At 45.6% G+C, this 27,071-nt stretch overlaps 3 protein-coding genes across 9 annotated transcripts in view; 2 read left to right on the forward strand and 1 right to left on the reverse strand.

The window, feature by feature from the left end:
• agap2 (ArfGAP with GTPase domain, ankyrin repeat and PH domain 2) overlaps positions 1-9,786 on the forward strand; it is a 37,374-nt gene extending 27,588 nt beyond the window's left edge. For 3 of the 5 annotated variants that reach the window (XM_061828302.1, XM_061828276.1, XM_061828288.1), the window contains 4 exons: positions 1,574-1,664; positions 2,609-2,831; positions 5,279-5,549; positions 5,801-8,825. In XM_061828302.1, the coding sequence (XP_061684286.1) occupies positions 1,574-1,664; positions 2,609-2,831; positions 5,279-5,549; positions 5,801-6,007 (792 nt within the window). In that variant the 3' untranslated portion in view covers positions 6,008-8,825. Of the gene's footprint in view, positions 1-1,573; positions 1,665-2,608; positions 2,832-5,278; positions 5,550-5,800; positions 8,826-9,660 lie in introns of those variants that run through there. The other 2 variants (XR_009796180.1, XR_009796179.1) reach the window with 2 other exon arrangements.
• Positions 9,787-11,138: 1,352 nt separating this feature from the next.
• On the forward strand, positions 11,139-18,716 carry LOC133505207 (zinc finger and BTB domain-containing protein 39). The gene is given in 5 exon segments (XM_061828237.1): positions 11,139-11,260; positions 11,965-13,008; positions 13,373-13,696; positions 14,122-14,373; positions 14,376-18,716. Coding segments are annotated over 5 exon segments (2,340 nt in total). The 5' UTR covers positions 11,139-11,170; the 3' UTR covers positions 15,006-18,716.
• A 1,646-nt stretch (positions 18,717-20,362) lies between these two features.
• On the reverse strand, positions 20,363-24,857 carry gpr182 (G protein-coupled receptor 182). Of its 3 annotated transcripts, none has more exons than XM_061807957.1 (3): positions 24,802-24,823; positions 23,052-23,164; positions 20,363-22,523 (listed from the first exon to the last, which is right to left on the reverse strand). In XM_061807957.1, exon 3 carries the CDS (start codon positions 22,518-22,520, stop codon positions 21,450-21,452), a length of 1,071 nt encoding a protein of 356 aa, XP_061663941.1. In that variant the 5' UTR covers positions 22,521-22,523; positions 23,052-23,164; positions 24,802-24,823; the 3' UTR covers positions 20,363-21,449. The 3 variants fall into 3 exon arrangements, with proteins under 3 accessions (XP_061663941.1, XP_061663947.1, XP_061663951.1); XM_061807963.1 differs by lacking the exon at positions 24,802-24,823 and adding an exon at positions 23,250-23,297; XM_061807967.1 differs by lacking the exon at positions 23,052-23,164 and having other exon boundaries at positions 24,802-24,857.
• Positions 24,858-27,071: the final 2,214 nt, after the last annotated feature.

A 27,071-nucleotide genomic window follows, 5' to 3' on the forward strand; every position in this document is an offset into this window, starting at 1 on the left:
CTAACAGCCTTTGCCGCCGCCAAAGCTCGGCTCGGGCCCCGCCACCGAACCACGCTTGTCAGACTCCGCGTCATTCCCATCCGAAGAACCATCCAAATATTCAACATTATTGACCGCCACAGGTTCAAATCTGTATGGGAGGCCACGAGGCGAGCTCCGGCGGAGCCCGGGAGCCGAGCTTCGGCGGTGGCAGATGCCGTTAGCTGAGCTTTGGCGGTGGCCGCGAGCCCAGCTTTGGGGGAGGCCATTAGCCGAGCTTTGGTGGTGTAGCTCGCTCGTCAGACTCTGTGTCATTCCCATCTGAAGAACCATCCAAATATTCAACATTTACAACCGCAGGTTCAAATCTGTATGGACGTATTCCTCCATCTTCCTGAACTTCTATTTCTTCATCAGATGAGGATAAATCCGAGAAATCGGCGCTAACAATAAATGTGTAGGAACGTAACTAAGCCTTGGGCTTAGCACATGACACATCACATCCGCTCATGTGACTCCCAAAATGTCAACGACCGGGAACATTCAAAATTGCCAATAAAAATAACCTTAAAAGATATCTGATGAAAATCTTATTTTAAAGTTACAGTGCCAATGACATGATCTGATAAATTGTTATTTTCAACGAGTAGCCTTCCCCTTTAAAGGGAAAATACAACATCTAATAAATGAACAAACTTTGTACAAGCGGGAAAAGCCTGCTGCATTCGGAATCATTCTAATAATTTCCAAGCTATGCACAAAAAGAAACTAAGGAAAAAAATGCTATTATATTATTATTATTTTTTTTTCTGGTTAACAAAATCTTACAAAATCCTTTGCTTGTTTTCAAGCACTACAATGAAAACGTACAAATCATAAGTCTCAGACTAAATTAAGCAGTGGACTGCATCAAATATTCCACAAAAACGGTTTCAAGTAGTCAACAAAAGCACAACTAATTCACTCTTCTTGGTCTTTACTATTATCATGTTAGAAAACGATTGGTGATCCAATCGTCTTGCTTGTTTCCTTGCTATTTTGCATACCCCTCGGAATGTCTAGTTTAATAGTCATGACGTCTGATGTTGACTTTTTTGAGCACCAAAAATTTGCTGTGCATATAAAACACATTTGGCGGGGTGGCCTGGTGCTAACCCCCCCAAAAAAACATTCTGCCTCCCACATTTTTATGAAATTGTCTGGGCTCGTTGCCAACCTCTCTTTGCAGCAGTGTTTGAGAAAGATAACACTGGAAGTGGGTGACAGGATGCATTTTCAACAAATTACATTTCAACTAAGTCCCTAACATTGCTAATTCACAAATAAACTGCCGAAAACAGTCCTAAGCCTAAACTACATTATCTTTATATATATATATATTTTATTTTTTCTTCTTCTTTTTTTCTTGAACTCCCAGGGCAAGGCCTGCAAAAAATGCACAGCCCTCACTAATACTAATGTCAAGTAGGGGGATGCAAACCGTCGGGGTGTGGGTTTGAGACCCCTGGAATCATTCATGTTTATTTGACACTTAATATGGATGTTCATGTGTGTGTGTGTGCGCGTGCGTGATTACGTGGGTGCATGTGTCCAGGCGCGGCGCAGCAGCCAGAGCGAAGCAGTGGCGCTGCAGGCCATTCGGAACACCAAAGGCAACAATCTGTGTGTGGACTGTGAAGCACCAAGTGAGTGCTTCCATCTCCATCCTCTCAAGCTGCAGCTTTATTGTCCAATTGAAGTTTACTTTACTTTCAGGCCACATCTAGTTTTAAGCAAGCAGTACTCAATGAAATAATAGATGGACAATATAACCGCGCTCGGGTTTCGGGTGTCCTACCGTCATTGCAGTCTGCTTTAGTTATTGTAGTGTTCTCAAGAATAAGTCTTTTATTTCTTTTTTTTTTAAATCCACTACTTACTGATCTGGGCACTTGTAGCAGAAATTGGACATTAAGTAACATTCTCTTTTGTGTCCTTTTCTTCTTCACCTGTGATTAATGTATTATTTGATGTAGTCCAGCCTAGTGGTTTGAGTGAGATACCACAGTTGGATAAAAATCCCAGCTAACTATATAAAACTATTGGTTTTTTTTCATGGCCAAAAGTGTCCAGTACAAAGTGTTTGTAAATCGCTCATTGCAGAAAAGACAATAGATGTGCCATCATCACATGGGCGGCACGACAATGCCTCACATTCAAAATGATCGCCCCGTAGGCACGGGAGGCACATCTTTTGGAACGGAATTTAGTCAGATTGTATATGTGCGACGCAGAAATACATCGGCCCCATTCTCAGGCCACATTGCGCCACAGCGCCAATAAACAACTGTAGCCAATTATGGACCTAACAGACTCTGTCATTTTGTATGTTTACATGACAAATAGAAACTACTTTTTGGCCCATTAGTCAGTCCCAACAGTGTGTTTTTTATCCAATATCTGTTATGTTAGCATACTGTACGTGAGATCATGCTCTAAAACAGCATAATATGCTCTAAACATATTGTAAAACGAATGATGAATATAAATAAAGATGCAAAGCAAAATCAAAACCAGGCAATTCTTTGGTGTATGACTACTATAAATGAGGAAGGACCATCACTCCTCTAATACTCCTATCTCTCCGCAGACCCCACTTGGGCCAGTCTCAACCTGGGTGCACTGATCTGCATCGAGTGTTCGGGAATCCATCGGAACCTAGGCACTCACCTGTCTCGGGTGCGCTCGCTGGACCTCGACGACTGGCCCGGAGAGCTGACGCAAGTGCTGTCCGCCATCGGGAACCACATGGCCAATAGCATCTGGGAGGGCTGCACTCTGGGCAGGGTCAAACCCACGCCGGCGGCTTCACGGTGGGTGCGCCTTTGGGAGCCTTGCGGGATCAAGAAAAGGTGGACAATTTTGGATTCGACTTACTTGACTTTTCTGGCTCGTGTTCATCAGCTAATGTCAATGTCAATGATCACTGCAAAAACCCACAAAATAGTACAAAAATCATTCACCACGATATGGTGAGTGCTCGCAGACGGCGGCGGCTCTGAAGAACACTGCCGACAATGCTGCACTCAGCCGCGTGCAATGACTATAATAAATTTATGTGTAAAAGAAATTATAATCGTTCTGCTGAAGATGAATTAGTCCAGTGATTCCCAACCATTGCCGTGAGGAATGCTGATTATTCAATCTCACTTCGTACCTTAAAGGGCCACTGTCATGAAATGCATGATTTTTAGTATGTTATTAATGGAAAAATGGCAGCTGACATGGACCCATGCGTTTTTTTCACCACAAAACATGATTTTGACATATATGGCCTTTTGTAACTCCCGCCATGACAATCCTCTCGAGGGATTTGTTTTCGAAAAGAAGCAGGAAGTGACGTACATGGCAGAACCGCCCTCAAGCAGTCTCGCATGTTTAGTTTAGTCTAGTTTTACCTCCGGAAAGGTAGCTCGTTGATCCTTCATGTTAGCCAAAATGCTGGCTTGTTGCATTGCTGGACATTGCTTGAACACTCAGGAGAATGGACGTACACTTCATAAGTTTGCAAGAGACCTGGTTCGTCATGAAAAATGGATTGCACGGGTGCAGAGGACGGGAGGTTTGTGGGTTCCAAATGACAGGTTGGTGTGTACACAGCTACTAAAAAAAAACAATAGTTTGGGGCGGACCACGTAATCCGTCTCTCATAACGTAACAAAAGATCTGCGTACGTATGACAGGCGTGCTAAATGTGTTGATGTGCGTGTCGGACGACGCCGGTGAAGGCTGCTGCGTCGCCTTGCCAGCGAAGGCTGCACATCGGGCTGGTGGACGGCGGCGGCTCTGAAGAACGCTGCCGACAATGCCGTACTCAGCCGCGTGCGACGACAACGTCGTAAAGCGCCCCAGCTCGACGGTGTTGTTCATTGCGGACAGCGGCGTCTATGAACAACGCCGTAAAGCAGCCCGGCTCGGCTCCGTGATAAGCCACCTCGCTGCTGAAAATGAGCCACCCCTGCCGTGGCGTCGCGTACGCCGTTCACAGCTTCGGCGAAGGCTGCGCGTCGGGCTCACGGATGGCGGCGGCTCTGAATAACACTGCCGACAATGCTGCACTCAGCCGCGTGCGACGACAACACCGTAAAGCGCCCCAGCTCGACGATGTTCATCGCGGACGGCGGCAGCTAAGAACAACGCCGTAAAGCAGCCCGGCTCGGGTCCGTAATAAGCCCCCTTGGCACCGAAAACGAGCCACCCCGGCTGAGGCGCCGCATACGCTGTTCACGGCTTTGGCGAAGGCTGCGCATCAGGCTCCATGATAAGCCACCTCGGCGCCGAATATGAGCCACCTCGGCCGGCTACGAAGAGCCACAGAATGGCTCGTCGCAGCGTTGGGCTATAATGGCTCATCTATGCGGCGGAAGTGGATCACACGGGGTGGCGGTTTGGCCGTGATCGCATATCATCTGAATATGGCTCGAAAGAATAGGGTAATATTGCCCTGGTAACTTCACTCGGTTGTGTGATGTTCTCTTCGAAAATAGCTTCCGTGTCAGAAGGGGCGTGTTCCTGTCCCATAGTAGGGTCCACCGCGTGTTTTCAATGGCGAATGTCCAGGGTGACGTCACAGACAGGGGATGCAGCCAATATGGCAACCACTTTGATGTCGTCGAATGACACTTCTGCAACTTTGCGCATGGATGACGCAATCTCTGCTCATATTTATTTTTTTGTATAGACATTAAAGTGAATAATGTTATATGTATTTTTCATTACAATATCTATTTTAGAATGTTTATAGGGATGACACTTGAACTTTAAGTTTCAACTACCGATCCCAGAACTATTACAGAACTATTGCTCTTCGATCTCGATGGCAGAAGGTACAATCAACCGGTCACCTGTTTTCACTCATGCAACAGAAAAATGTCACGATTTTAAGTACAATTGTGAGCAAATTAAAATGAAATCATCGTTATTTCAGTATGCACTGTATACTTTTGCAACGTTTTGGATTGGTGGTGAGATCTTTCTCACAAAATGTGTGTTGGCTCCATTACGAGAGAAACACTTCATGAACAGTCCAGCCCAGTCTACCATCGGGTGAAAGAGCATTTAATGCTTCTCCCAGTCATCATACATCACTGGCATAGATGAATAAAGATGCATATTATTTGTAATACATTTGGCGATAAAATTAAATACCTTCCTTATGCGCTCTCACTAATGATCAAAGTCCAACCTAACAAAGTATTGTATATTTTTTGTGTGTGTGTATCGATGTGCGTGACTTTCTTTTTCCCGTTTTCTTTTCAAGCGAAGAGAGAGAGTCGTGGATTCGTGCGAAGTACGAACAACGGGCGTTCGTGCCGCCCCTCCAGCCGCGTGTTGACGACAGCCTGCCGGCACGGCTGCTGTCGGCAGTAACCGAGCGAGACCTGGCGCGCCTCCTGCTTCTCCTCGCCCACAGCAACAAGGAGCTCATTAACTCGCCGCTACCCGCCGTCGGGACGGCCCCGCAAGGCAGCACCGCCCTGCACGCCGCCTGCCTGCTGGGGGACGTGGTCATGACACAACTCCTCATTTGGGTGTGTTTCTTCTTCTCATCTCTCATTCTAGTGATTGGAAACCTCCAGTACAGTGGAATCTATTCGATTTGAGATGCTACAACATTTCCTTCCGTATACACTTCTGCATAACTGAATAATGATAAACTCAGTCTAAATCCAAATGTTCGGAACGCGTAGTTTCTTCCCCTTCACGGGGTTGCTATCTGTATTCTATAAATGAACTTTCGCTGAATATACATCATCACGCGGTATCATTTCTCTGCCTGCAGTACGGAATTGACGTGAAATCGAGGGACCACCAGGGTCAGACAGCCATGATGATGGCGAGAAAAGGCGGGAGCAAAGGCTGCGTTGATCTATTACGCCAACACGGTTGCTCCAATGAGACTTCCCCTGCCGTCGCCACACCCGTCCTCTCCCGCCGCTCCAGCACCGCCAGCCTGGGCTGCAGCAGCTCCAGGAAACACACCCCGTAGCCCGACCGTCCGGTCATGGACGCTGCTGCGAAACTTTAATCACACTCGAGTGGCTCGCAAGAGAAAACATTGGCCTATTAAGCAGAGGTGGGGATTACGGTCACATGACTTGACCTGGGTCAGACCTAAGTCACTAATTTGAGGACTTCATACTTTCTTGGCTAAAACTTTGACACGACTTTGACCTGTTGTTCTTGAGACTCTGCTTGTCTTAGTTCTGGTACATACATATAGTAAAAACAGTCTGCCTTTCTTGGTCCTAATATTACCTCTTCCTGTCCTCTAAGATGATCCCTCAAGGATCCTGTGGTCTGAGGTAAGGCTGACTGTGTTGTTGTTCCAATTAGAGTCCCAAACTGGTCAAAGGCCAACAATCATAAACATTGAACAGGTTCAATATTGATAAACAAAACTTTTCATGTGTGAGTAAAGACAACTTGTCCCAAGCTCGCACTGCATGGATTGGGACTTGAAACTGAATGTAGCCAATCAAGGAGTGACCTGACTGACGAACAAGTAAGGGGTCATAAATCAAAACAAACATCCCCCACCCGGTCATTTTTTTGCATTACCAGATGGCAAATAGTACTTTCTTTTTACTGATAGCATCGCCATTCTACAACACACCCACCTCTGCCCCCGACAGAACCACCTGGGAAACATCACCGCAACATATCAGAAGTCTCTCCTCTTTGGTCTTGTAAACGATTAGTGTGATCACACGAGAATTCTGTCTTGGAGGACTGGATTCACCATTGGTTGTGGAACTGAATCGTTGTGTGTAGTGTTCTCTGTTGGGATGATCGAAGCACACCACTCACAGTAGCACCACAACTGTGAAATGCCTAATTTTTACCTTTAAGCGTGGGCTCCGTAACAAATAAACCATCTTTTATTACATGGCAAATCCCTACATCTTGAACTGCCTTTTCAAGACAGTTTGCCATCTGTTTTGTTTGTGAAAGAAACTACATATCTTCTTTTCCTGGTCACAGCGTCTTCACATTTTCCATGTCACCTTATCTCCTGCATCTTCCTCTCTAACACCAACTGCCCTCATGTCTTCCCTCACGACATCCATCAACCTTCTCTTTGGTCTTCCTCTCACTCTTTTGCCTGACCCCTTCATCCTCATAATCCTTCTATCAATGTACGGTACTCGCTATCTTTCCTCTGGACATGCCCGAATCATCCAAGTATGCGCTCCCTAACTTTGCCTCCGAAATACCTAACCGTAGGTGTCTCTCTAATGAGCTCACTTCTAATCCTATCCAACCTGCTCACTCCTGGAGAGAACTGCGATATCTTCATTTGCGTTGCTTCTTGTCCTCTCTTCAGTGCCACCGTCTCTAATCAGTACATCATGGCTGGCCTCACTATCTTATAAACTTTGCCCTTCATCCTAGCAGAGACTCTTCTGTCACATAACACACCAGACATCTTCCGCCACATGTTCCAACCTGCTTGGACGCGCTTCTTCACTTCCTTAGCATGGTGTTTGGCTAATGCTTTTGCTAACATGGGTCACAGTAAAATACGAGAGGGGTAAACAAGTAACATATACTGTACATATACTTACCAGATAATCCAACTCGCCATTCTCCAGCCCGCACTCTTTTTCGTACGGTCTCCGTATTAGCAGTAGCAGGAGTTATCAAAAAAACTTCAGTGTGGCCACTAACAGTGACAATCATTTTATTCTTCATTGTTGTGCTCAACCACTCCAGGATGTTGTGTGGATTCCAAATGCTGATTGGGTGTGGCGAGTCGACTCTGTGTCAAACTAATTTATGTCTCGAGTTAGAATTTACCAAGTGGAGTGAAATGCAAAAAGCACATTTGTGCACGTCTGCTCAACACCACATGCACAGTTTGCTTTATCTTGCTTCAATTTGCTTCTATTTATGAATTTCTATTGAGTTTGTATGTAATCACGGCAACAGTGAAATTTGCATTTGGTATGATTGCAGCCCGACACTTGAGACCTACTTATGGCTTGTACATATGTGACGTCCTCCCACCTCTGGTATGAAGTCAAACGAAGCGTGTCTGAAGACTGAGCAACATATCAAACCACCTGAAGCAATATTTTTTCGTTGTGCTGACGGCAGTCGTTATCGTCATCGAGCTCATCCCGGATGATTTCCGTCGACTCCCCGAAGCCGACGATCTGCTCGTGTTTGACATTCTCCAGAACAAGTGCAATAATTTGGCTCGAGGGGATCTGTTCAACTGTTCAAGTCTGCTGAGGAACGGTTTCTTTTTTTGTCTTAGCAAATGAGACGTGAAGCTATAATACAATATGTCTCCCTGTCGCGCGTCTGTCGCCTCCTTATGATGGTGGCCTTGGCCTTAAGAAGCACTCGGGGTCAACTGGTGTAAGTAATTCTAGAAGATGGACTACTTTGTAACATGAAATATGTCAATGTATGTTTCTGTTACTGTTCAAAGATAAGGTGTTTTAAAATATAGTAAACGAATCGACACACTGTATTCACTGTAACAAATTATACAATAGAAAGTGATCAGGCAGTTTTTTAAATGATTTCGTAAATGCTGTTTTTAAAAGCATCTGTTCACTTGTTTATTTTTCATTATCTTTTTATAATTTCATGACAATACAGTATACAATGTATGGACTGAAATCTCCTTTGGGACATTCAAAAATGACTGAAGATGAGGAGAAGCTATTCCATTATTGATATCAATTTCCTGTTGTGTTGGTCTACCCCGTGAGTTCTTAGAGTGACGAATGAAGCGTTGTTATTTCGGACACTTTGTGGTCAAGCGAATCCCCCGTGAGCTACCGCAAGTAGTTAACAGAATTAAATAAACTTTTTAAAAAATGTTGTATTCTGTTGATGACATATTGTTAAGTTAGTTTCATTGAGAAACTAACTTAACTCCCATCTTGGAGCTGTCAACCTTATCGTGGTGGATGGGTTTGTGTGTCCCAGTGACCCTACATGCTAAGTTGTCTGGGGCTTAATGACCCTGGTAAGGTCACCCTTGACCAAAAAGTCCTAGATGAGGGAACAGAAAAACAAAGTCAACAAAAACCCCTTTAATGGACAAAATAAATGAATGCATGTTTCCCTTGCCCGGAGACAGGCCTGGAGGTGGGGCTCGGAGCCCAACACCCGCTGGTGGGGCTTGCACTCTTGGGCCTGGCCGGCCTCAGCCCGAAAGGGTAACGTAGGTCCCCCTTCCCATGGGCTCACCACCAGTTGGAGGGGCCATAGGGAGCAGATGTAGTATGACCTGGATGTGGCTGAAGGTTTTCCACTCCACAGCGACAGATGCTGTGACTCGGAACATGGAACGTCATCACTTTGACAGCAAAGGATCCCTGGTGTGTTCCGACTAGACATAGTTCAGCTTGGCTCCACACACAAATTGGGCTCTGGTAACAGTCCTCTTGAGAGGCTTTGGACTTTATTCCAATCTGGAGTTGCTCACTGTGAGAGGTGCCGAGCAAGTGTGGGTATACTGATTGATCAGAATCGGAATCCCGGCTTGGCGCCTGTACATTGGGGTTCACTCAATATGCCCGTTGTCACTGATTCTGTTTATACCAGAATATCCATGCGCAGCTTAGGTATAGAGGGGGTCCGGTATGGTGAAATTAGTATGTAATCTCTGCTTTTTTGCAGATCATGTGGAACTGTTGACTTCATCAAGCATTGATCTCCACCTCTCACTGGAGCAGTTTGCAGCGGAGTGTGATGAACTTGGGATTTCATCTTAATTGGTTCATACTTGGCTGCGAACCTTCAAATCTGAGACTGTGGTCCTCATTCGGAAAAGGGTGGCGTGGCCTTTTCAGGTCGGAATGAGATCCTGCTCAAGTGTCCAATTCAAGCATCTTGGGGCCTTGGTCATGAGTGAGGTACCTCGACTTGGGGATCCGTGCAGCGTCAGTGATGTGGACTCTGTATCAGTTTGTTGTTCCGGTGAAGGAGCTGAACTGAAAGGCAAAACTCACAATTTACCCTTACAACTGGTGACCAGTTTAGGGTGTAGTGCGCCTTACGCCCAAAGTTAGCTCCCGCGACCCTTGTGAGGATAAGCGGTTCAGAAAAAAAAATCATATATATATTTATATAGATTTATATATATATATATATATATAGCACATCTACTTCACAGTTCTGAGGACTGGGGTTCAAATCCTGGCCTGTGTGAAGCTTGCTTGTTCTCCCTAACTGTGGGTGGGTTTTTGTCCAGGTTCTCTGGCTTTCTCTCACATCCCAAAACCCTGCGTGGTAGGTTGATTGAAGACACTAAATTGTCCATCAGCATGAATGTGAGTGTGAATGGTTGATTGTTTCTATGTGTCCTGCGATTGCTTGGTGACCAGTTCAGAGTGTACCCTGGCTCTTGGCCAAAGATAGCTGAGCTCGCCTCCAGGAAGACTGCGACCCGCGTGAGGATAAACGGTTCGCGGGTGGATGGATGGATCTCCGATTGCTGCCTGAGGGAGGAGCTGGAAGAGATGATGACCGGGATGTGGAGGCGCCAGGAGGATTTTGCATGCCTCTTCCTTCTGCAGTGTGCAAGTCCTGAAGGGTTGGGGGGTACTGACGATTTATCTGGCAGTCCTCATTGTCCATTGCAGTCGGACATTTTTATTTATTATATTACTGTACTAGGGTGGCATGGTGGAGCAGCTGGAAAGCACTTGCCTTACAGGTCTGAGGTCCCGGGTTCAATCCCGGACCCGCCTGTGTGGAGTTTGCATGTTCTCCCCGTGCACTCTGGTTTCCTCCCACATCCCAAAAACACGCAACATTAATTGGACACTCTAAATCGCCCCTAGGTGTGATTGGGAGTGTGACTGTTTTCTGTCTCTATATGTCCTGCAATTGGCTGGCAACCAGTTCAGGGTGTACCCCGCCTCCTTCCCTTTGACAGCTGGGATAGGCGCCAGGACTCCCCACGACCCTTCTGAGGATAAACGGCTCAAAAAATGGATGGGTGGATTACTGTACTAAGATTATGTAAAAGCTGGACAAACACTGTTCAATATCTCTTCAAAAGTTCGAGACGGTCCTGTATTTTTCAGGTGCGTTTTTGTCTAGTACCTGAAGAGAGCGCTATTCCATGTAGTGATGTCATCAAGAACGCGACTCGTGTTGAGAATGTGTTAATGGTCAAAGGCTGATGACGTCAGAGCCGTCTGGGTCGCTTGTAAACACAAAATCGTACCGTCGGGAGCGATTTCGTCGCCCCCCACGGATACAATGGCGAAGGGTAAGTCAGCGTTTGCATGCTCACCATCTCCGTTGGCTTTTGTCTTCCTTACAAACATTTGCACACGCGGTCCTAGTGACGTAATTCTGTCTTAGAGCTCGGCGTTTTGCACTTGCACATCTAAATGTTGTCGTAGATATGTGACTGTTGCAAATCGTTTTTATATCAAAGTTGAGAGAACAAGAAGGCTTTAAACAAGATTAATATTAGCGGTTGTAGGAATTAAATAAGGAACCATGCCGCTTTTTATAGAAAAAAAATGCCCCAATTTTCTGCCTAGAAAACAGATTACACCCTGAACTGATCGCCAGTCAGTCACAGGGCTCATATCGGCACCATCACTGAGCGGTAATCAATCCAACGCAGCCCGCACCAAAGTCAGGCGTGTGTACCTACAACAGCGGTGGCGCATGCACAGTATATGTATGTTAGTGTGTAATGTACATAATTTTGTTGACTACCAAGTTATGGAACATAACCCCAAGTTTGAGATATTTAATTAAAGAACCGCACTGAATATTTAAAAACAAATCAACAACAATCACAACTCTATCAATCAAGAAATAAGTAATGGTCCCTCTTTCTGTCATGCATTTTCTCTGATAATGGTTTTGGCACATCCCAGTGAATTGGGGTGACTGGATGATAAATTACATTCACTGGAAAAAAAAAACATTATCCCTGACCCATTTGTCCTCCATCAGTTGGCGCATAGCCCAGCAGGAGGGATGAGGATCCGGCTCCAGGGTCCCGGCCACGCTGGTACCCTCCTCGCTGAGCTGGACCGCTGCCGCCGGTCCGGCCGCTACTGTGACGTCTTCCTGCAAGTGGGCAAGCGCACGTTTGCGGCGCACCGCGCCGTACTGGCTTGCGCTGGCACTTACTTTCGCGACCTGTTCACCCGGGCACCGTCTGCGCCCACCGACATCTTCTCGCTGGAGTTTATTTCCCCTGCCAGCTTTGAAAAGGTGCTGAACTTCATGTACACCGGGGAGATCTTGACTGATCTCATAGATGTCGGGGTTCTTTACGAACTGGCCGAGAGGCTGGGCGTGAGCGAGCTGGTGAGGGCGTGCCACGCCACCTTCCCGGACTTGCGGGGATCTGTGTCCGCTAGCCCCAGGGCAGGCGGCCTCAGAGACCTCCCGGCCGACTCTTCTGCCTGCTCCTTCACCGCGTCATCCTTGTCGCCATCGCCTTCGGCCGCCCTGAATACCGCCGCGGCCCCTTCGCCTCGTGTCCAGGCAGACACGTTGGCGGCGGAATGCCAATCTCCAGCTGGCAGCGCATCTACGGACTTGAAAATAGAAGACTTTCAGACTCGTCTAGGTTATGGGCAAATGGTGACGCTTTTAAGCGGCGAGGTGCCACCCCCGGGGCCTGAGCTCCAGCTAAAGGCAGAGCAGACAGCGGAGGAGGATGCGGTTAGAGGCGGGTCGACAGTTTCCGAGATGACGAGCGACACGCAGCCATCCGCTTCCTGCTCCTTCCCTGATTCTCTATCTCGGCTCGGAGCGCCAACTTCCTCCCCATCGGCAGAAGAGTCGACGATTCCACGGGCCAGCGAGGAGCGGCGGGCGGTGCCATATGACACCGCCATCGAACAGTCAGAGGAGGAGCGGTGGGAGCGGCTGGGAGGGGAGGTCATCGAAGTGAGCGACGACGACCCATTCATGGAGGAGGACGAGGAGGATGAAGACGACCTCGTCTGCGTGGAAAACGGCGACACAAGCAAGTCAAGCAACCAGGTAATATTTGTCTTGATCAGGAACATTTCAAATGATAAATTATGTTTCAGTACAACTTTTGTCAAAAGGGAAATTTTTCACTTGTTTTCACTTGATCTGTAAAGAAAGCAAATATTTCTACAGTTCTGATCTTATGTTTAAATACCCTGGCAGAATTTACGATTCCTTGGCCATTTTTCAGAGAATATGACTCCTAACACAGAAACTTTTATTCCAGTCATGGTTAGTTCTTTTTCACCATGTCTAATTTTTAATCAGTCGACCAGTTCGTGCCACAAAGTAGTTCCCGTTGTTCACTAATACTGCGAAAAGTTCCACATTGTCCAGCAACCCCACTTTGTGCTCTTTTCGTTTTGATGCGAAGTTTCCGTGCCTAGCCTGCGGAGCTTCTCTGCCCACCAACCCGGCCGCCTTGAGGACGCACGCCGAGAGCCACGTGAGCGAGCTGGGCCGCTGCGGACTGTGCGGCGCCACCTTCCCAGACCGCGCGGCCGCCGTTTCCCACTCGCTGGGCCACGTGGGCGTGCGGCTTTTCTCCTGCGACATGTGCCGCCTGGACTTCTGCAGTCTGAAGAAGCTGCTGCGCCACCTCCGCCACAGCGGCTCAGCCCTCGTCTTTCCGCAACCCGGCCGAGGCCCCGAGTTGCGGTGTGGCGTGTGCGCCAAAGGCCTCGGCAAAGACTTCCAGGTTTGTTCAGCGTAATGCATGCCTTGTTGAAACTGTTTAGAACAGGCGAGATGAACTGCCATCTATGTCCCCCGTAACCACAAAAATACTATTTCGACTTGTCGTTTCATAAATAAAATAGACACAATTGTCTTTCTCAGACATGAGACATTCTCATTGTTTTGGTGATACTGCTAAATAGCATGGCGGCTAGCAGCTAAGTTAATGCAAATTAGGTCCGAGCGGGCTTCTGAACCAACGTCAAACTGTCATCGGCTACATACAATACGTCTGTGTCACACGTAGATAAACACAACAGAGATAAGCATGGGCCATACAGGACACGAGCACACCAAAAATGTTCTCAACTTTGTTTTTGTAGAAAATTGACAATATTTCTCTTTTTTGGGGGGGGCTGCGGGGGGTTTTGTTGCCTCTTGTGTCAGACGGTGAGAGCGCACGCCCTCAGCCATGTGTGCACCCAAAGCCTGAGCTGCGGAGTTTGTCACACCCCCCAGCTCTCCCTGTGCTCCCTGCTGTGGCACGCCCTCGCCCACCTCTCGTTGCCAGTCTTCACCTGCCCGCATTGTGCCCGCTGCTTTGTGGAGCGCCCCCTGCTGGACGCGCATGTGGCAGCGCACGCTGAGGACACCGAGGAGCGAGAAGAGATCCGAGCGGTCACGGTTGGGGGGAAAGTTTTTTGGGAATGGAGGAGCCAGTTTGCTTCCCATGCCCGCAGATTTTGCCCACCACTTCCGCCTTTGTGTGCCAGCGCACCTCCGAGTCCTCAGGGGGCAGCGGAGTTGGAGCGCCCGTGGGTCCCGGACGGTTAGACAAGCGCAAGGCAGAGCGGCCTCTGGCCCGTCCACTTGGAGGTCTCGTGGAGAGGTGCGGCCTAGGTAGTGAAACGGCCCCGGGCTTACCGGAGAAATATTTCCACGGTTTGTGTTCTGGGGCCCTGACCAATGGGAATGCAGGACAAGAAGTGGCCCGCGGGAAATGGTACCGCTGTCGCTACTGCGGGAAGCGCTTTGCGCACTCGGGGGAGTTCACGTACCACCTGCGCATCCACACGGGGGAAAAGCCCTACCAATGCAAGGTGTGTCTGCGCTTCTTCCGAGGCCGCTCCACCATCATCTGCCACCTCAAGACACACGCCGGCGCCCTCATGTACCGCTGCACCTTGTGCGGCCTCTACTTTTCTACACTGAAGATGATGTCGTCACACGTGGAGCTCCACAAGGACCGGCTGCCGCCCGACTTCAACATTGAGCACACCTTCATGTACAACGACCGTTCCAAAGAAGCCCCGCCTTCCACGGACGCCTGAGTGGACCATAGAAAAAAATTGGATATGAGGAGCCACACAATCCTAAATTTTGGCCAACGAGTACCAACAAATACAGTAAAGTAAATAAGTATTTGAACATCCAGCTATATTGCAAGTTCTCCCACTTAGAAATCATCGAGGGGTCTGAAATTTTCATTGTAGGTGCATGTACACTGTGAGAGTGATAATCTAAAAAGAAAATCTAGAAATCACAATAAACGATTTTTGTTAATTTATTTGTTTGATACGGCAGCAAATAGGTTTTTGAACACCTGAGAAAAACAATTATATTATTTGGTACAGTCGCCTTTGTTTGCAATTACAGAGGTCAAATGTTTTCTGTAGTTGTTCACCAGGTTTGCACACACTGCAGGAGGGATTTTGGCCCACTCCTCCACACAGATCTTCTCTAGATCAGACAGGTTACTGGGCTGTCACTGAGAAACACGGTGTTTCAGCTCCCTCCAAAGATTTTCTATTGGGTTTTGGTCTGGAGACTGGCTAGGCCACGACAGAACCTTGATATGCTTCTTGCGGAGCCACTACTTGGTTTTCCTGGCTGTGTGCTTCGGGTCATTGTCATGTTGAAAGACCCTGCCACGACCCATCTTCAATGCTCTGACTGAGGGAAAGAGGTTGTTCCCCAAAATCTCACAATACGTGGCCGCGGTCATCCTCTCCTTAATACAGTGCAGTCGTCTGTCCCATGTGCAGAAAAACACCCCCAAAGCATGATGCTACCACCTCCATGCTTCACAGTAGGGCTGGTGTTCTTTGGATTAACTCATCATTCGTCTTCCTCCAAACGATAGTGGAATTATGACAGGAAAGTTCAATTTTGGTCTCATCTGACCACAAACCTTCTCCCATGACTCCTCTGTATCTTCCAAATGGTCATTGGCAAACTTATGACAGGCCTTGACATGTGCTGGTTTAAGTAGGGGAAGCTTCCGTGCCATGCATGATTTCAAACCATGACATCTTAGTGTATTAACAACAGTCACCTTGGAAACGGTGGTCCCAGCTCTTTTCAGGTCATTGACCAAGTCCTGTCGTGTTGTTCTGGTCCTTTCTAAAGTTCATTACGACCCCACGAGGTGACATCTTGCATGGGGCTCCACTCCGATTTAGATTGACCATCATGTTTAGGCTTATGATTCCTCTAACATTTTTTCACCAAGCTGCTTGGCAACTTCTCTGTAGCCCTTTCCAGCCGTGTGGAGTTGTACGATTTTGTCTCTGGTGTCTTTGAACAGCTCTTTGGTCTTGGCCATGTTACAAGTTTGAGTCTCACTGATTGCATGGGGTTGGACAGGTGTCTTTATGCAGCTAACAACCTCACACAGGTGCATCTGATTCAGGATAATACACGGAGTGGAGGTGGACTTTTAAAGAGACACTAACAGGTCTTTGAGGGTCAGAATTCCAGCTAATTGACGGGTGTTCAAATACTTATTTGCAGCTGTATCACACAAAAAGTTAAAAAAAAATCATACATTGTGTTTTTGGGATTTTTCTTTTTAGATTATCTCTCTCACAGTGGACATGCATCTACGAAGAAAATTTCAGCCCCCTCCATGATTTCTAAATGGGAGATCTAATCTATCTAATCTCAAATACTGATTTTCTTCACTATATGGCTACTCACTGGGTTGATCTGCACAAAATGCTCATTTATGTCTCTAAAATTACTCACCTGTTGCCATGGATAAGGTATAAGATGCTTTCAAAATATTGTTTTTGTAGCCACAATGCATGGACGGGCTCTAAGATGCAAATTTTGGTCCATAAGTGAAAAAAATCAGACTTAATGTGCCCTCAAAATACTATTTTGCTACCACAATATTGATATAGCCTAGGCAAAATGCTCATTTGCGGGCACAAATTAGGTGTATCTTGTGCTTGAAGTACTATTTCGGTGACCACCATAGAGAGACAGTATAACGTTTGCATAAAATCTGGTTACTTATTTACAATGTGTGCTCCAAATTTAATCCAGTCACCCATTTTCTGTACCGCTTCTCCTCACGCGAGTCACGAGTGCCAACCTGAACTGGTTGCCAGCTAGTCAGAGGGCACATAGAAACAAACAACCATTTGCACTCACATTCACACCTACGGGCGATTTAGAGTCTTCAATTAAGCTACTCTGCATGGTTTTTTTGGGACGCGTGAGGAACCAGAGTACCCAGGCAGAGGGAGAACATGCAAACTCCACATAGGCAGGGTCGGCCTGCATTTGAATCCCAGTCCTCACAATTGTGACGCAGATGTGCTAACCGTTTGCGTGAACATTTGCGATCTTTCATTTTCCAACTCCCAAATTTTGTGGACATTTTAGGGAACGATGTAGGAGGTCCCCAAGTTTAAGTGGCCAATTGGTCCAGTTTTACCATTTATACTATTTTTGGAAAATCTTGCCAGTAATATTATATGCCTGTGGCCACAAAATGGATGGATGAATCTCACCATTCCTGTCAATTATATATCCTAATTCATAGAAATCAATCAATATTGGTTATTTGCAGGCAATTCAAAATGGTTGGCTCTCCGGATCCACATGCGAGACCATTAAAAGTGCCTTTTTTATTCCCCACCCCCTTCGGGGCACTCCAAACTTTTTGTAGCACAAAATGTTCTTGTTTTAGTCTGGATTATTTTGTCCAACTTTTTTAAAATTCCCTACTACAAGACACCCTTCAATGTTGTAATTTCCGGATTGATTTCACACAGTTCCACATAATTGTTGTCTTTTGTCCAGCAAGTGTTTGAGAACATGTTGAATGTGTCACGTTGGCTTTGTAATTAGTCTTACCTCCTATTTACAATACTGTGACTTTGTACACCTTTATACGATGCCTTTTTTTTGTCTTTGTAAATGCCTTTTCATGGACCAGAATAGAACAAACGCACCAAGGACGTGACGCCGACTCCTCGCCGTCGTCCTCTTCGTGCTGTTGTACTAATGCCAGTTCTTTCTGTCTGCCGTCGTATCATTTCAACTGTTAAATGTGGCAAATTTCACATATTACCCCCCCCCCAAAAAAAAAAAACATACTAAAACCTTGGTAGAAGAGCACTTCTCATTTTAGTGGCCTAAAATGTGAAGAAAACATCTCTGCTTTCCCTGCATATGTTAAAAAAATATATATATTACAGCTATCTGATTTGGTTCAAGTCAAGAAGGTGCAGCGCCATATAAATTTACAGTTTACATTAAAAAAAAAAAAAAAAGCTTTACTGAATGGACAGGAGAACTTGCGGGTCTATGTACTTTGCGGCCATTCATGTTTCCTTCTAATGGAGGAAAACTGGAAATGACTATTTTCATTTTTGTTTTGTTTTGGTGTGTGTAAACGGCAAATAGTAAACGAGTCATCACTTGTTTCTAGGTTGAAAATCTGTAAAATTGAGAACAGAAAAGAAGCCTTTAAATGATTTTCTATGAGTTCTTAGTTAGACGTGGTGGACTCATGCCAGCCAAATCGACATTGACACACAAGTGTCGTAGAGTACTAGTGTAACTGTTTCAAGCTTTTTCTCAGAAGTAATTCAAGTGATTACATTTTGTTACTTTTGGATTGTCTAAATATGAAATGAAGGCATCGACTGTTCAAAAGCCCGTCACTTATGTTCAAAAGTGTGACTTTTAGTCAACCTTTTCAAAATCTGACATGGTGACGGCACATGATTACAGTTAGCCAATCACAAGCGGCGACTTCAGAAGAAGGTAGGAATATATAAAACAATTGCATTTGTTTCTCCGGAGACATAACAAACATGTGTACATATTTGGATTTTATTTCATTATTACTTGCAGCATCACATTTTTATCCAAGGTGTGTGGCATTCTTCGATATTGAAAAATGACAAATAATTTCTCATTGGAGATGTCTCCATCCATTTCAACAGCGCTTATTCTGTTGAGGGTAGGCAGGGTGTTGGAGCCTAACCCTACTGATTTTGGCCAAAAGTCAGACAACACCCTGAACCGGTCGCCAGTCATCACGGGGAACATATATAAGAGTGAATGGGACGGCACAAGGGTGGGCGTGAAACGGAGGACAGCCACCCACCGTCCAAGTGTGGACCAAACAGGCGCAGGAGATGACGCCGAGGGGCCTCTTCCGTCCGAAGAAAGAGTCGCTGGGGTTGTGGCTGACTCATCGCCCCCCAAGGTAAATGGCAAATGTGAGAGGAAGGTTCATCCGTAAATGTTCTATGGAGGGTGTTTGTCATCCATCTTTTGAGCTCGAATAGAAGCCCACCAGCATAAAGAGGATATCCAGAACTGTTTCTTCAGTTCAATTATTTTAATACGCAGGAGCAGAAACGCAAATGAGGGAAAAGTCCTTTGAATTTACTTAATTGGAACATGTACAGTACATTGGTGCACAAGATTAAAATGTTAAAAGACATAATACACCCAAATGTACATGTTCCAATTAAGTACATTGAAAGGATTGTCTCCCCCCAGTACATGTGCTGGAGTCACAAGAAGTGATTGTGAGAGCAATCGACCCCATAGACTGCCCGCATAGACACTTCGATCAATTAATAGTTGTCCTTACAAATATCAGTCATTCATTAAATGCACCGGTTAACAAATGAATTCTACAGCGGCCTGGAATTACAAAACAATACAGCATGTCATTTTTTTTAGATCAACGCATATTTGTTTGGCACAGTTTTATGCCGCATGCCCTTCCTGACGCAACCCCTCTGGATTTAGCAGGGGAGACCCCTAACGGGATAAGCAGAAAGGAAAAGAAGAAGATACCAAATTGTGAAATACTTTAAAATTTCACGAACCAAAAAAAAAAAAAAAAAAGATGAAACACAGCAACTTGCTATATTGTTTTGCACTTCCAGGTCACCGTACCTGACTATTACATTGTTGAAATAAAATGTTGTCCGGCAACATTGTTCGCGTGTGTCTCTGATGTGCGGATTTTTCTCCCCAGTATCACCTCGAGATGTCGCCAAAGCAACATCAGCTGCAGAAATGCGCGCGCGCCAGTCATAAAGTTGGCGTGAGGCACCGCACTTTTGCGTTCATTTTAGCGGACGGATAGAAAACAAATAATCTATTTACTGTTATTGTGACCTCGTGAATTATGTCTACTGTGATCGTGTGTTTCTTTGAAGTATGACACTGATGTTGTAGTAGTGGTGCACTACTAGTTCATCACATTTTTCCACTATTTTCTTTTAACAAATCCTTACTTAAGTCAAATCTTGGAATGAATGTAAAATCATCCAATAAAGAGTCACGGAATGTTTTTAATAGCTTTCTTTCATCCTTGAATACAAGTATTCTGTAAAAATAATACAAAAAAAAAAAAAAACCTGTAGAACAAAACAGTCAAAAGTGAGTCAGCTTCACAGGTGCATTTTTTATATTCTTCTCGTAGAAACATTTCTTAAAACGTCTCACTTGCAGGTTTAGTTCTATCTGCCCATGAGCAACATACACCAGCAGCGTTGATTTGCACAAGTGAGATGATATGACAAAGAGGTACAACTAAGACGGTATAAAATGTACGCAAATGAAAAGTAAGTAAAATAACACTACTGTGCTTGTATTCTGTTTGTCCAACATCTGAACTGCACTGCCTGCCACTGGACCTTCAATAACTGTTTAACATAATCAGTCTTATACTTTAGTTTCAGTACTTTCTGCACAACTTGCTTTTCAAGGACCTGAACAGCAAATCCCAACATGGACCAATAAAACCAGTTTGGTTAGAATTTGTATTTTAACAGTCCTCTTCATCATGCTGTTCACATTTTCAATTTTTCAGGTGCATGTTGTACTTAAGTAACTCGGGAAAAACACAAATACTATTTTGGGGAAATGAATCAGGTACAATGTTCACGGCACATAATAATGGCTAGGAAATGGGTATAATGTGCACATGGAATACAAATTGGTGCTGTTGCTCAATTGTTAGTTACCGTCTTGGTCACAAGATGTCAAAATGTGAAAAGGATGAGACGGGAAATTCATTGATGGGTTCATGAATCGAGCAGCTGTTGGGAATTATGCCATTCAACTCTTTATTTGTTAAAGTTGTGGCAACATTAAATTGTTGCACGTGTGCAATCAAAAGTTTAACCCCCAATAAGTGTTTTTGGGGGCTTGGTTGCCCCCTAAAACCAAAATTATGGGGGGGAAAAAATTGCTTGACTCTGCGGGTGCCGCAAGTAAGTAGGGGAGGACTGTGGGGCATTTTAAGGTTTATAGCAGTTCTAGCTATACTGTGGCCCCGAGTAATGTCTGGGTCGTTGTATACTTTGCACTGAATGGGAGCGGAGTTGACCGAACAAACCTCGAGGTGTGCAGAAGAAGATCATTAACCAATAAAGTAGTACACTTGTTTGGAAAGCCACCGAAGTAACAAGTGTCCACTGGTGAGGTTTCAGCCACCTGTAACTTTTCAATCAAGAGCTGACGTCAGACTGGCTGGTGCTGGCGTGACTGGACTTGGGGCGTGCGCCCTTGTCGCCTCCTCCTTTGTTGCGCCCAGTCCCTGCGTCCGCCGTCTGACCGGGTAAGCGGCTCATTACGGCATTGACCAGGTTGTCGCGGAAGCTCTTGCTCAGGAAGTTGTAGAGGATGGGGTTAGCCACGCAGTGAAAGAGTGACAGGCTCTGCACCACGCTGAAGGAGAAGTAGACGAATTCCACCATGTTGCAGCCAAAGAGCTCGGGCGAGATGTCGCTTGCGATCATCAGCATCATGACCAAGTGGTACGGCAGCCAACACATGACGAACACCAGCGAGTAGACATGCACCAACCACACATCCCGCCGGTCCTGCACGTCGGGGGCTGTCTGGATTGTGCGGGCGATTAGCACGTTGCAGGTGATAATGACCGAGGCGGGCCCCAGAAACTGGAAAATCAGGCACAGGAAGGCCACGGACATGAACCAGTGAATGTAGTTGCCCTCGGGAAGCATGTAGCAGCCCGGCTCGTCCCATTCCAGAAGATCCACGTGCACGTTCTCGACCAGGGCCAGGAGTAGGGAGAACAGCCACACGCCTCCGCAGAGGGCCCAGCGTCGCCGGCCCGCCGCTGGGAACAAAACTGGCGACGACGGCCTGCTGAGCGAGAGGTAGCGCTCCAAGGTCATGGCGGCCAGAAACAAGGAGCTGGTGTAGAAGTTCACTCCGTAGATGAGACTGGTGAGCTTGCAGAGGAAGCGGCCCCACAGCCACACCCGATCCACGGTCACCTCCATCATGAAGAAGGGCAGCACGGCGATCACCATCAGGTCCGACAGGCTGACGTTGAGCACGCAAAAGAGGACTCCGTTGGCTGAGTGGCGGCGGCGCCAGTTGACCCACACCACTAGCGTGTTCTCCAGCAGCCCCACCACGAACACGAACAGGTAGAGCAGGAAGAGGGAGATGCGGCGGTATTCGGCGTCCAGCTTGATGGTGCACTCGTAGACGAACCAAGGTGTGACGTTGGCGAGCGGCTGCGAGTGGTTGTACTCGTCGGCGCTCATTTTCTGTGGCGGACAGAAGAGGGAAACAATTTCCAGACACTGCCAAATTAGCCGTTTATGACAAGAAATCAATCCTCTTTGAGATTTAGCATGGGCCATTATCAGGTTCTCAACGCATGATAACCATCACCAAACATATTGTATATACAGCTCTATAACGCACTACATTGGAATGTTTGGGTATCTAACTTCTTTTTCATTGAACACTCTGAAGGCACATTAGCAAATCTAAAAAAAAAAAAAAAAAAAAAATCAAATTTCAATGCAGGGAGAGTCACTGATGGTGTAGTGGTACACATGCCTGCCTTTAGTGCGGGCCTTTAGTTGATGTCTGCCCAGCAACTGACTGGTGACCAGTTGTGGTGTAGTTGACCTCCCTGCGATGGTGACCATGCGGGCGCTCAGTTAGCTACACTGCTACACGACACTGGCGTATCGTGTTTTCATATCTATGGTTTGGACATGCTTACTCTCATGGGTGTATGCAAATGTTGCTGCCAAGACGGCGTTCTCGCCATCTCTGAATGTTACCTTGAATTAGTTACAGATGATCGTGTCGCTCTTATAAACTTCTACCAAGTTGTTATCCAGTCACTGACGGCTAACCCGAGAGAAAGATGTTGTCGTTTTACCTGTGCTGACCACTACAAAGGAAAAAACAAATAATTGTGAGTTTTCTGTTAACATCTGTCAGTGGGTGTTAAAGTGTGCTATAAGTACCACTCGTACTGAAATAATTTGTAATTTTTGTTTGCCTCAATGTGCCCTAGGAATGGCTGGCAACCAGTTCAGTGTCCCACACTTCCTGTCCGATAACAACTGGGATTGGCTCCATCTCACTCGTGACCCTTGTGAGGCTAAGCAGCTCATAAAATGCATGGGTAGATGAATTGGAGGCTCGCAGCCCATCAGTGGGGCAGTAGCATTGGTGGCTCTTCACAGAGGAACAACAACATATACCTGTTAGTCTTGTTTTATGCACTGTCTACATGTATTGCAACATTGTTGTGGGTGGGATACATTTTTATTTATGTGCAATACTTTTGATATGAATCAACTGTAGTTGGAGGGAAGTGCAGTACTGGTATTTAAAAAAAAAAAAAATGTGATCCAGAGTTTGATAAACGCGCGTCCGTCGGTAGGATTGGAACTTGAACACAGCAAGCGGCATTGGCCCCAAAGTCCATCATTGAATTGGAAGTCGTTGTTGTAGTTTGGAATGTAGTAGTCCAAATGTGATGTGCAAAAATGGAGAGACTGCTCCAAAGTGATGTGTTTCTCGCATTTTGGTAGTTATAGATATATGTTTGACTTGTCTTATTCGATTGGTTATCATTAAGGGCTTGCAGAGTTTTGTACTCGTACACTTTTACTACGATTTAAGTCACACAAATGTAATATTGTCTTGCTGAAATAGACATGTATGTCCTGGGTCAAAAAAGAACTTGCTAGGATGGCAGCATATTTGCCCAAATGTAGCTGGGATAGGCTCCAGCATGCTTGCGACCCTCGTGAGGAGAAGTGCAATGGAAGATGAATGAATGAATGCTCAGTACTGCATTCTCAAACAAACATACACGATTCGTTCTGAACGAACCAATATCATCCTTGAAACCAATCGGAAGCCACAAATCATGATAGAAATGGGAAAAAAAAATTGTAACAGAGTATTAATGTTGAAATTGTGCATAATGTTATCATAATAAACAGACTTGGGGAGTAACGCAATATATGTAATGGAATTATGTAATCAGAATTTTAAAAAGGCCACTTTTTTGTTACAATTACAGAAAAAAAAACTTAATCAGATTACAGAAACATTTACAGTACAGGACAGGTTAGGTTAGGATTATTTTGCAGGATTACGGTTTTAATATGAGGAGAGGCTGGTTGTTGTTTTTGAGCCACGACCTATTTGCAGTGTCAGCAGTTAATGATCGATTCGTGTGTGTGCGTGTGTGTATGTGGGTGGGGGGGTTTAAATATCACTAACTGCAAATTTTTCTTTTTCTTTCCCAGTTTCACTCAATATAACACACACACTTAGTCATGTGGTTATGTTTTCCAAACTTTATGAAACTAGTCAGCACACTGAACATGAGGTCTCACAGCTGTATGTTTTTGGGAAGAATGACCCAGAGAAAAGCAACCCAAGCACAAGGGCCCCCGTGGCTTTTCCGCGGGCACTCTGGCAAAGGTGCAACCTCGGCACAGGGAGCCCGAAACCCAAATTCAAATATGAATGTCAGCTATATGGACAGGAGAAGAAGGGTGGGCTTACCTGGTCCTGATGCGTTTGCAGCGCTGATGCCGAGGGGTGTCTGAGCTGTCTGCCAGAACCGCTCTGCCTTCTACCCCCTCCTCCCCAACCCCCTCCCCCGGCGAGCGTGTACACACGCGGATGTAACAGGACATCCTGCCTGTGTAAATGGCAAAGTGCTGGATCCGGAGATGTCCCTCAGCTCAACTTGAGCACTCGGAAGACGGAAAGCTGACTGCTGTGGAACATGATGGCTTTGGAGTGCCATTATCGACAATTAACTGGACTTGACTTCATTCTGGACTGGGTCTCGGTATTCCCCCGTTAACTGCCCTTAATTGTCCTATGTGACATCTCAACATCTTTGTCTGATGTGTGGCTCTGAAGCCCTTTTTTCACTCTTTTGTGATTCAGGGTTAGACAAATAAACATGACTTTAGCGTCATTGTTCTGGCTGTCACTCTATGCTGCTGGCATGGACAGGAAAAGAATATTTTGAATTTCTCCTTCCATCTTTCCTGTTAAAATTCCATGTCAACGGCAACATCCTCTCGGCGACTTGCAAAGGTCTACGTGAGCTCGCCGCTCGCGAGGTCTCTGACCTCCTCCGCCCCGTTTTGCAAATCTCGATCTGCAGTCAAAGTTGAAAAGCATTCTTTGGCCAACTCTGTGGAACAATCGTCCACAATTGGTTTGATCCGCACAATCCTCTAACAGCTTCGGACAACTTCGTTGGTAATTAGATGGGATTGTTATTTGTTAGTCGACATTTTGCAGGCATCTGAGGACTTTGCGTTTGTTCAGGATTAAAACCCATTCAGATCTGTTTGATCCAGCAACGTTTGTCCAGAATCAGTTGGACAGGCTCCATGGATACAAGATGATGCATTTAAAATGCATTCAGGCTGGCTACATGGGGACTCAAGAGACTATCAGGAGACTGGTGAAAATAGTGGACTGATGACATACTGGATGGCCAAGTTGAAGGTGTGCAAGCGGTAATCCCACATTTATGGTGAGTTCGCAAGGAGTCATGCGGGAGTTTGATGGGTCTCGATAACAAAAATAGTCAGGAAAAAAAATTGTCAGAAAAATTGGGGGAAAAATATTCAGAAAAAAGTTTAAAAATTACTCAGATCAGGACCAAAAAAATTAGACAGAAAATTAAAAAAAAAAATGTCAGAAAAACAGGACAAAACCCACTAAGAAAAACAGAAATATATATATTTTTAAAAAAGCCCTCAAAAGAATTGCAACACCATTTTAAAAAGTTGTACTTAATTAAAACCTTTGACTCGAAAGACCTTTCAGCAATAAGTACTTGAGTTTTTTTTTTTTTTTAACTCGAATATCTGTTCTTCTACACAATTACAGCATGTGAGTACTTTGGCCACCTTTGATTATTTGACGTAAATAATTTTATAAGCAATAAACTGAAATTGGATCGTTTCCCCCCCGGCAGCCCGATGAGCTCTCTTAGTTGCTGATGTGTTGAATGGCTTTTATTTTGCCTTGAAGATATCGTACGTTACTGATATGTTTGGTGGGCAAACACAACCAACCGTCTGGCATAGCTGAGCACACAACAATGGCAGGAAATGGAAGGAAGCGATTGAGACGCAAAAGGAGTTTGCATACGAGGGAAGCTGAGGAACGGGCCGTTTTAATAAACAGTTAAGTGTCACATCATCTCGCTGTCTGTCACAAAATGGAGTACATGCTTGAAATTTTTGCAAGTGGCTCAAGAGTGGAGCGGAAGAGGATTTTGTGGCGAGCTCCAAGCGCATGCGGGCTAAGTGAAGGGCTGGAAATTAAAAGCGGCCACAAAAAATATTGACTTTTTGGGCCCAAATCTTACTTTTTCATGTAGGGGTGTAGTCACTTTTGTTGCCACTGGCTTAGACATGAACGGCTGCGTGTTGAGTTATTTTAAGGTGATAGCAAATTTACACTGTTATACAGGTACAAGATGTGCATTGACTACTTTCCATATGTCCTAACAAAGTGCCATTTCTTACAGTATTGTCCCATGAAAAGTTGGTTAGGGCTGTAATCACTTTTGGGAGACATCAAAATAAATAAATGCAAATCTACTTTTTCTTTTACCTGCATTTAAAAGCCAGCAATGTCAACAGACATTTGAAACTTGGTCTCTCGAAAGAAGCCAAACTGCTCAATGTAATTTGAAAAATTGACTCTTGGCGCTAGGTAGCAGGAGGCTTGCTAACTTTTGCTACAAACCAAAGCTCTCAGCCAATCAGAGGTTGAGCCGCGAACTGAAGCACCGCTTG

The sequence above is a fragment of the Syngnathoides biaculeatus genome, chromosome 2 (assembly GCF_019802595.1).
Source record: "Syngnathoides biaculeatus isolate LvHL_M chromosome 2, ASM1980259v1, whole genome shotgun sequence".
NCBI lineage: Eukaryota > Metazoa > Chordata > Actinopteri > Syngnathiformes > Syngnathidae > Syngnathoides > Syngnathoides biaculeatus.